General features: G+C 41.7%; 1 protein-coding gene across 1 annotated transcript in view; it reads left to right on the forward strand.

Annotated features, from left to right (window-relative positions):
- Positions 1 to 11,186, forward strand: part of LOC103735036 — a 185,182-nt gene that overhangs the window by 149,191 nt on the left and 24,805 nt on the right. The window contains 1 exon segment of the mRNA XM_008834136.1: positions 3,370 to 3,547. Within this exon segment, the coding sequence (XP_008832358.1) occupies positions 3,370 to 3,547 (178 nt within the window).

The raw sequence follows: 11,186 nt of genomic DNA on the forward strand, positions 1-11,186 counted from the left end.
TGCCTGTGAAGAATCTGGTACCAGGGGTGCCAGTTCCAGAGGGGGTACCTCCTGTGGAGGAGGTGGATGGGGGGAGGAAAAATTAAGTCTTCTTCTGTGCTGCCCTGTAAGACAGGGTACAATGATAGTACTGATGGTTTTGTTTCAGGTTTAGGTGTTTTCTAGGTTGTTGTTTTCCATTCTGTGGCCGTCAGCACTTCAGTTTTCTGTAAAGGAAGAAAAAACTTGACCCAAGGAGGGGGGTTATTAACTAAATCTCCCCAGACCATTATGTATGATATTTGATCCAAGTGTCCCATATGTGGTTGAAGAATAATTTTCTCAACTGCGTTAATGACAGCAGGATCAAAGGTCCCCTCCAAGGGCCATCCCACATTGAAAGTGGGCCATTCAAGACCTGCAGAAAGTAATTAGTTTATCCTTCCTGACAACAACAGAGAGGTTATGGGCTCAAGCCTTAACCTCTCCAAAATGTGCAAGAACTAGGTCCAGGGGTGTAGAGGGAGTCTGTCCCATTGCGTCTGTCTCAGTCACAGAGAAATAGACAAGCAAAGACAAAACAAAGAGCCAGAAAGATACACAGAAGGCCAAGTAACAAATTCCCCCGCTCACAGGGAAGAAAAACTGAAAGTAGAACAGCAGTGAACTGCCGTGCCACGGGAGCAACCCACCTTGTCCTTTCACAGAAATCAACAGAGTCTGGGGCCCTCCATCACCTCTACCAAGGTCTGGAACGTCTTCCAGACCTCTGTGGTCACAGTCAACTAATGTGTCTGCTCCAACCGCTCCTGACCACACTGTTCACAGGTTTACCTCGAGGCTCAGAACAAAAGCTAAGACACAGACAGGTACAACTAGGAACAAACAGACACCAGCTGGCCAAGAAACCTCCAGTTGTGGGGTCCCTGGGGGGGGTGGTCTTGGGGATCCCGGACAAGCCCCCAAGATGGAGTCACTCAGGTCTCTCAATCCCTTCATGCTTTCAACACCAGAACCATGCAGGAGACTCTTACTACCAAGTCCTGCTTCCTGCTAGAGATAGAGGCTCAGGTCCCCTCTGTGTGCTGACCCTGAGGAAATACCTCCTAGAAGACTTCACCTCAGTGATGCTGGTATCTTGTTACTTACAGCTGATTTTTCAGCCACAACTAACCAGCATCAATTGTTCCAGTAAAGCAAAGGTTTTGCTTCAGGTCCTGGTCTCTTCTTAATCACAGCTGATTCTTTAGCCCCAGCTGACCAGAACCCACAGATTCTCAATCCAAAATCTCACAGGAACAGCCCTGATAGTCTCCCTTTCCCTTTGAAGCTTCACAAGCCAGACCTCCATCATCCACAACTCTTTCTTCATAACTGTTCCAAGCTCCACAGCAACAAACCCTGAGCATGCAATGGCTTTTACAGCTCAGAGTTCTAAACACTTCCACAGTCCTCCCCAAAACACCAAGGTCAGGTCTGTCACAGCAATATCCCACTCTCTGGTACCAATTTCTGTCCTAGTTTGTTTCTCCATTGCTGTGACAAAACACTCTGACCACTACCAACTTGGGGAGGAAAGGGTTTATTTGTCTTACATCTCCCAGGTTACAGTTTATCAGGGAGCCCAATGTAGGAACTCAGGGCAGGAACCTGGAGTCAGGAGCTGGAGCACAGGCCATGGAGGATTACTGCTTACTGGCTTGCTCCCCTGGCCCCTGCTCAGCCTGCTTTCTTATGCAACACAGGCCCACCTGCCCAGGGATGGCACCATCCACGGTGGGCTGGACCCTCCCACATCACTCAACAATCAAGCAGGTGCCCCATGGACATGGCTACAGGCCAATCCAATGAAGGTTATTCCCCAATTGAGGCTCCCTCAACCCAGGTATGTCAAGTTGACACTAAAGCTATCCAGCACAGTGGGATTTTTAAAAATTGCTGGTTTATGATCTAGTGTTCTAGAAGGGAGAACATTCTTATCCTGTGGAGTATAAAATTCTTGGGGAAAATGTAATAGCCGTTTTTTGGTATAAATATTTTAACAAGTAAATTCATAACCTTCAAAACTAGAATGTTAATAGCTGTGCTGAGGTTCACCACATCTAAGTCCTGGTATTTACTTAGAATGAGAATTTGTGATCATTTTCATCTTTTTCTGTTACAATTAATGCTGAAAGAATATCATTTGTACACTGTTTTTGGCATTACTAAAGATTTTGAAAAAAATCTTCCATGTCTGAAGTATTAGAATCTCTTTCAAACAAAGAGAATTATGAATTTATATTCTAAAATGTAATTTCCTAATTTTAGTTTGAGAATTCAATCAGTTTAGTCATTATAGTATTTACCTAGGACCTCAGTATTAGAACTTTTTTTTTATCTTTTTGAGACAGGGTCTCCCTATAGCCCCAGCCAGCCTGGAACTTACTATGTAGACCAGGCTGGCCTCAATCTCACAGAGATCCACCTGTCTGTGCCTCCTGAGTGCTGGGAGAGTATAAAATGATCATTTTATCTCAACTCAAATATTTAAACTTATACAACTGTAGTCTTTAATTGAGTGTTCGTTTTCACTGCTAGAGATCAATGGTAGGGGCCCATGAAGGACAACCAGCCATTTGCTAATGAGCTAGATGCCCATGTGCACAAAAATGTTTTTTGATTTGCTTGTTTTTATTTTATGTGTATGAGTGTTTTGTCTGCATGTATGTAAGTGTACCACATACATGCAATGCTGGAGGAAGCCAGAAGAAGGCCTCAGATTCCCTGGATCTGGAGTTAAAGACCACTGCTAGCCACCATGTAGGTGCTGGGAACCAAACCCAGGTCCTCTGCAAAAGCAGCCAATGCTCCTAACCACTGAGCCATCTCTCCAGACCTGCACTTTTGCTTTTAACATCTATGAAATTTTTTAAAAATGGCAGTTGGTAACTAATTTATTCAACATGTCTCTTTCATATATTGATAAAATCAATTCAGATTTCCACGTTAAAGATCATACTACTCATTGCTATAGAATGATTAAGTCCTGTATCATTCACAAAAGGACTTTCAAATTTCTTAAATAATATTGAGGATCATTAAAAGTGATAGGAACAAAAAAAACAGAACAAGAGAAATCAGATGAGATTCCTTGTTCTGGTCAGACCTTGTTCTGGTCTAGTTCAGAACAGACCCATGGAGAGACCATCTGAAGTGCTCCATTACACTCATTTTTTTAGGTTTACCTGACATATTTCATGGTGATGAAATTTCACTTATAGTTAACTTTACAGGTGCTTGGAAGGGTAATAAATAGAGAAGTTGATTTATTAGTATAATAAAATCACATCATACAATGAACATTTTTCCTAAAAATGAGTTTTAATGTGTAACCGTACTAAACTTCAGATTTCCCTTAAAACAAGAAGATAAGCAGAAAGGAAATGGTGGTTTTATGTTTCAAAAACAGAAGGCACAGTTAAGAAGGAAAAAAGAGCAATATAATGAAGACATGGGAAGGAATCAACAACCTGAAATCAGGTCACTGCTTATGGAAGCAAAGGCCATAGAAAATTATTTAAGACAGGTGAATTAATTGTGGGTAAAATTTCCTATTTCTGAGTGTTTCACGGGTATTATTTAGATCACTTCAATTATATATTCACATAAATACATGTGAATAACAAAGTAATCTGAAGAAATATTACTTGCCAATTCATCATTGTGAAAACATGAACACATGCTCTTAAAACATCAGCTCATCACTTGACAATATGTTCTCTGGGACCATTGTTGTATGTTTGGTCCATTGTTGACCAAACTGTTATTATACTGTCCGCTCTCTGCCTAGATGTTAAACAAAATGCGACCTCACCCTAAAATTAATATATTCATAGCTAAGATTACATATTATAAATAATTCTAAATCTTGACATCTAATAGGTGCTCAGTATATGTTTTCTGAATGAAGGAACAGAAGGTAACTGGAGGTTAAGCAATTGTCATTAATAAGATGAATTTTAGTGTTTTGTGTTAAAAACACAGGCTATCTGTATTTGAATCTCTAATGGATCTTGTTAAACTTTTCATAAAGTAATTTTAGTTCATGATATTATCCATGCTTTTTTTCTTTGACAAACTTAGTTATCTTTCATACAATTAAAATTTAAGTGATTTGTGTCCTTGTATGTTAAAAGGTCACTTTCTTTAAAAGGTTTGTTTGGAAGTTCTGTTGTTAAGCTTTAGATATGTATAAAATCACATGTGACTGAAACCTTAGTGAACTGTATCTCCAGGTTTTTGAGGAACAAAATAGCCCTGATGGCAACTTTCTCAAGAACAAAATTCCAGAGTTTTACAAGACAGAATTGGGGCAAATCATCTTTGCAAACAAAATTTGATAGTCATTGCACAAAGGAAAGAGTTCTGAGATTTCTTTAGTTGTTTTATAATATGTATTTGTATGTATACATGAATGTATACATATTTGAAATACCATATATAATAGAAAATAAAGATAATTTTTGAACTAGAAGTTTATGCATTTATGTATTTTGGGAGTGGTAGTGACAATATTGGTCAATTAGATTGAGTAATATTTTTCCTCACCGTGTAACCAAAGCTGGCCTTGAATTCCTTATCATCCTATTTCCATTTCCAAAGATACAGTAATTCAATTCTGTTTATCTTAACATTCATAATAACCTAATCCAAAGAAAAGTATTTTGATATTTTCTATGATCTCAAACTTCTGTTGTTTTGCCAAATCCTATCCTCCCTTGGGAAACCCACAAGTGTGGGCCCTCTGAGGCCCCAGGGCTGACAAAATTGACAGAATACCTTCTATTTGGGTTTTACATAGTTTATGACATATGGGAGGGGGTGACTTACAAAGGCATGGATTCTCATAGGATTTTTCTTTTCCCATATTTGAAATGCGTGCCATCAGCACATCCTGCCTGCAGTCTCTGCCATTTCACGCTCTGTCTCCCTGCTATCTGAGCACTCTATTTTCAAAATGGTGATGACTCCACCCCTTTTTTCCACCATGCCCGGTGTTTCTCAGCATCTCTCAGTGTTGGTCTGTAGACTCCCCACACCCCATTCAGTTATAACTTTTTGGAGGGCACCTACCCAACACCTGTCTACAAACAATAGATTTTATAGTTTGGAGCAGTGATTTCACCTTCTCCATGTTTTATTGTGGAGACGTGTAAAATTTTAATACTTCAAATACTATATAAGGAGGAAAAATTTAGCCAACATTTGTTCAAGAACATTCTCTCCCTCTGAGAACACACCTCCTCTATTTCAATGTACACAGCTATTGATGTCATGACATTCCATAGCATATATTTAGCAGGTGTCCTACCACAGAGACATATCCTCAGCCCTAGATTCATACATATTTTATTAATTTCATAACAACTTGTACAGAAATTCCAGTACAATTTTATTCAAAATAGGCTTTATATTTTTTAATTATATTTTTATTAATTCTTTGAGAATTACACACATGTACACAATGTATTTTGATCATATTCACCCCTAACTCCTCTGAGATTTACCTCCTTACCCCTTACCTCCTCCCAGCTTCATGTCCTGCTTTTGTTTAGAACCTGCCAAGTCCATTTGTGCTGCCCATATCTTCCTGGGTATAGGGGCATCCACTAGAACATGGTCTGACCCATCAGGGGCCCCAGAAGCCATCAACTGTCAGTAGTTCCTTAGCTCAGGGTAGGGATCCATAAGCCTCCCTTCATCCCCATGCTAGAATATTGACTAGCCTGATCTTGTGCAGGTCTTATACAGACAACCACAGCTGCTGTGAGTTCATGAATGCAGCAGTCCTATCATGTCCAGGAGACACTGTTTTGTTCTGGTCCTCCCTGACCTCTGACATTTACAAGATTTCTACTCACTCTTATGAGAATGTTCTTGAGCCTTGGGGGGAAGGAGTGTGACACAGATGTCCCATTTGTGGCTGAGCACTCCACAGACACTAATTCTCTGTACTTAACCAGTTGTGAGCTTCTGAGTCAATGAACTGTCAACTGCATAAACTTCTTCAATGAGTTCTGAGAGCTGCACTAATCTATTTATAGTAATAATTTATAGGGCAGTTTGATACTATGTCCATTTAACAAAATAATAGTAGTAAGTTCATCTCCATGGTCTGTGAGCACCTCAGCCATGGGTTCTTGGACAGATTTATGTAGTACCAGGCATGTGTTTCCTTCTGCAGAGCAGGCCTTAAACCCAATCAAAAAGTGGTTGGTTGCCCCCATAACATCCATGCCATTATTTCACCCATAGACATAGCTTGCCATATCAGTCATTATTATAGTTCACAGGGTTCACAGCTGGGTAAAACTGTTGATAACTCCCCTCACCAGCAGTCTGTATAGCACCTTCATATGCATATATGAAGCTTGTAAAATAGTAAGCTTTCATATGACATTTTTTAAACATTCTTAGTGTCAGTTATCCCTCTCCCCACAGCCTCCTTCATCTTCCCTCCCATCCCTCTGCCTGTTATTCCCTTTCCCCATCATATCACCTGAGTTCTACTGTATCCCAACCATGAAGAGTTCTCTTCTCCTCCCCACCAATGGCTGTTTTTTAGTTTCCAGGATTCTATAAGTACTTCATATTAAACACACAAATCTAAAGATTTGTTGCTGTTGTTGTTGTTGTTTTGAGACAGGATCTCCCTATAGCCCGAGATGGCCTGAAACTGGCTCTGTACATCAGGATAACCTTGATCTCACAGAGATCCACCTGCTTTTGCCTCCCAAGTGCTGAGATTAAAGGCAAGTGCCACCACATCCATTTTATTTTTTTTTAAGGTTTATCTGTTTTGATTTGTATGTGTTTTGCTTGCCTGTATGTATGTGTCCCTGGTATGTGTGCAGTGCCTGCAGAGGCTAGAAGAGGGAAACAGAGCTGCCATGTGAGTACTAAAAATCAAATGTGGGTCCTCTGCAAGACCAGCAAGTGTTTTTAACTATCTCTCTAGCCCTTGTTGTCTTTTTTTTAATGGGGGGGGCTTAGTGTATGTATGTGCACTACATGTATTCAGGTGCCTGTGGAGGACAGAAGAAGGTACTGGGTCTTTTGGAACTGGAGTCAAAGGCAGTTATAAGCCACCTGATGTGGGTGGTGGAAACTGAACTCAGATTCTCTGCAAAAGCAACAAGTGTTCTTGTCCTAGTTTGTTCTTCATTGCTGTGACAAAATACTCTGACCAATACCAACTTGGGGAGGAAAGGGTTTATTTGTCTTACATCTCCCAGGTCACACGCAGTTCATCAGGGAACCCAAGGTAGGAACTCAGGGCAGGAACCTGGAGTCAGGAGCTGGAGCAAAGGCCATGGAGGAACTCTGCTTACTGACTTGCTCCCCTGGCCCCCACTCAGCCTGCTTTCTTATGCAACACAGGCCCACCTGCCCACGGATGGCACCACACACAGTGGGCTGGGCCCTCCCACATCACTCAACAATCAAGAAGGTGCCCCATGGACATAGCCACAGGCCAGTCCACTGAAGGCAATTCCCCAATTGAGGCTCCTGCAACCCAGGTGTGTCAAGTTGACACTAAAGCTATCCAGCACAGCTCTTAACCACTGAACCATCTCTCCAGTCCCATCTTTTATTTTCTTGATCTCAGTCATTCTGACTGGGGAAGATAAATTTGAAATTAGTCTTAATTTACATTTTCCTGATGGCTAATGATGCTCAATACTTTTTCAAATATCTTAGCATTTATATTTCTTCTGAGAATTCTCTGTTCAGTTCCACAGCCCACTTTTTAATTGGGTTGGGTTTTTTCTCTATGTTTAGTTTTAGGTTTTTTTTTTGAGTTCTCTGTATATTGTTATCACTAATCCTCTGTCAGATGCATAGCTTGTAAAGATTTTTCCCTATTCTGGAGGCTGCCTCTCCAGTCAATTAAATTTCCATTGCAGTACAGAGTTTTTTAATTTTATGAAGTTCCACTTGTTGATTGTTGGTCCTATTTTGTGGGTGACTACAGTCTTATTGAGAAAGTCCTTGCTTGAGTCTGTATCCTGAAGTGCACTCCTTGCTCTTTCTTCTGGAAGTTTCAGAATTTCAGGTCTAGTTTTGAGATCTTTGCTCCATTTGGAATTGATTTATATGCAGAGTGACAGAGAAGAATCAAGTTTCATTTTCAGTATCTAGATAGTCTTCTCAGCACGATTTGTTTAAAATGCTGCCTTTTCTCCAATGTACATTTTTGGTATCTTTGTCAAAAATCAGGTGGCTGTAGGTATCTGAACTAATATACCTAGGTCTTCTGTTCTATTCCATTGATCAATGTGTTCATTTTTGTGCCGGCTTCTTGCTGTTTTTACTACTATGGTTCTGTAGTATAGTTTGAAATTAGGGATGGTGCTGCCTCTACCAGTGTTTTTATTGTTCAGGATTGTTTTTGCTCTCTAGGGTTTTTTTCTTTTCTGTGCTTCCATATGAAGTTTAAGATTGATTTTGCAATTTATGCAAAGCATTGGAATTTTGATAGGGATTGTATTGAATCTGTAGATTGCTTTTGGTAGAATGGCTCTTTTCACAATAGTAATCCTACAGATCCATGTGTATGAGAGTTCTCTCCATCTTCTGGTGCCTTTTTCAATTTCTTTCTTTGGTGTTTTAAAAGTTTTCATTGTGAGTAGGTAGCAGAGTTGCACAGCGGAAACATGCTGGACCCATAAAGTTTTCATTACATAAATCTTTCACTTCCTTGATTAAGGCTATTGAGAATGGACTTGTTCTCCTGGTTTCTTTCACAGTCTATCTTTGGTCTATAGGAAGGCTACTGATTGTGGGTATATTAGCTCTACAATCTCCCACTCTGCTGAAAGTGTCTATCAGGTCTAGGAGTTTCCTGGAGGAGTCTTTGGGGTTTCTACAGATAGGGATACTTTGACTTCTTCCCATTTGTATCCCATTTATTTCCTTTTCTTGTCTTATTATTCTAGAAAAGTGTGTCAGAGTGATGCCACATTATGGGGCTGCATGAACAAAAATAGCCTGACTCTTAGCATTCAGTAAAACCAAGAGTATGAGGCTGGAGCAATGACTCAGCAGTTAGGAGCACTGGCTTCTCTTGAAGAAGGCCTGGGTTCAATTCCCAGTATCCACATGGTGGCTAGCAACTGTCTGTAATTCCAGTTCCAGGGGATCTGATGCCCTCTTCTGTCCTCCACAGGCATTGCATGACACAGGTGCACTTATATACATGCACTCAATATACTCATACACATAAACTAAAAATAAAAAGAACAAAGATAAAAAAAGCAAGAATGGGCCTGATCTGTTCTGTGAAAGTTTTCCTTCAGATTTCTCTCAGAATCGTTCTCCCAGAGAACAGCTGCTTTCTTTTTATTGAACTAGTGTTGGGGACCCCTGTTGTGTGAAGTAGAAGTTCCTCCATGACCGGATAGCCCACGGGCTCAGCATAAATGCAGGGACTCCTTTTAACAATAGAGTGCTTTTCCTAGCATCCTCCTGACTCACCTTTTGAAGTGCCCGCCAATGCCCCAACATAAACATGGCCTCTGGCTCTGGAAATACCATGCTTTCCTGTGTGATTTTTCAGGCAGTCTGGCAGTCTGGCAGCATGGCAGCAGGCCACTTCCATATGTAAATATGGTATCTCACAAAGTGCCTATCAGCTATAGCTTTTACCACTGCTCCTACAGTATAAAATATCCCAGTCTTCTCTCAATAATGGAGAGCTGGATCACTAGGAGCTAGGAGCTGAAACACTGAGACCTGGAGCCAAACAGAGTCATTTAATAAAGAGCTATAACATGGACTAAGCTGAGTCCCGTCTCTCTCTCTCACTGCTGGCGATCCAGCCTCTCCGGGGGGCAGCATTCCTCCATCATCGACTCGCATATTGAGGAAAGTGCACAGGTGAAATAAGGGCGGGACCCGGCTGGCAAAAAGCCCCAGCAGCAGAGAGCCATGGAAGACGCAGGGAAGCAGCAGAGAGACCGGCTGCCACAACAGACGCAGAGCCGCGGTGCTGCGAGACTTTCAGCACTAAAGCGGCGGACAGCAATGCGCGGCCAGAGACAGACGCCCACGGAACCCGCCGCACTTCCAGGGCGTGCGACTGAGACCAGGGGACCGATCCCCGAGGGACCGCGCACCCCATAAACTAGTACATTCAGTATGATATGGGAAAAGGATGAGGAATCTATCTTATCAAATAATTTTCCTATCTGAATCCTACTGACTGAGAACATCACATACAACCACAAACAGAAGTTGTCAATTTAATCCCACTGTTGTTTACAACATAAATGGAATAATTCATTGCTTCCACAAGTATTTCCTCAAAAAATGCTTCATATTTTCACAACACACACACACACACACACACACACATTATTCTGGGTCAGAGGCAAAGAAGGGTCATGAGGAATTAAAGCTATATGTTTAGGTTACAAGAGGAGCTCAAGGCTTAGTAAGTCTGTTTGCACTATAAACAAGCTGAGATAGTGTTAAAAGATTTCAAAATATAAGAGTAACTTTAGTTACAAGGTCAGGTAAAAGTCATTCTCACAGAAAGGACTTCAAGTGTGACATTGAATAGAACAGGCAAAAGTGGGCACTGTCCTAGTTCGTTTCTTCATTGCTGTAACAAAATACTCTGACCACTATCAACTTGGGGAGGAAAGGGTTTATTTAGCTTACATATCCTGGCTCACAGTTCATCCAGGAGCCCAAGGTAGGAACTCAGGGCAGGAACCTGGAGGCAGGAGCTGGAGCACAGCCATGGAGGAACACTGCTTACTGGCTTGCTCCCTGGCCCCTGCTCAGCTTCCTCTCTTATCCAACACAGGCCCACCTGCCCAGGGGTGGTACTACCCACAATGGGCTGGGCCCTCCCACATCACTCTACAATCAAGAAAATGCCCCACAGACATGGCCACAGGCCAGTCCAATGGAGTCAATTCCCCAATTGAGACTCCCTTAAACCAGGTGTGTTAATTTGTCGTTAAAGCTGTTGGGCCCCCGGTCTGGGGTACCCAACGTCCATGGAAGGTCGCACCCCACAGGCCCACCGGGTGGTACTACCCACAATGGGCTGGGCCCTCCCACATCACTCTACAATCAAGAAAATGCCCCACAGACATGGCCACAGGCCAGTCCAATGGAGTCAATTCCCCAATTGAGACTCCCTTATCCCTTAA

This window comes from Nannospalax galili, unplaced genomic scaffold, assembly GCF_000622305.1.
Source record: "Nannospalax galili isolate Female #2095 unplaced genomic scaffold, S.galili_v1.0 scaffold996, whole genome shotgun sequence".
NCBI lineage: Eukaryota > Metazoa > Chordata > Mammalia > Rodentia > Spalacidae > Nannospalax > Nannospalax galili.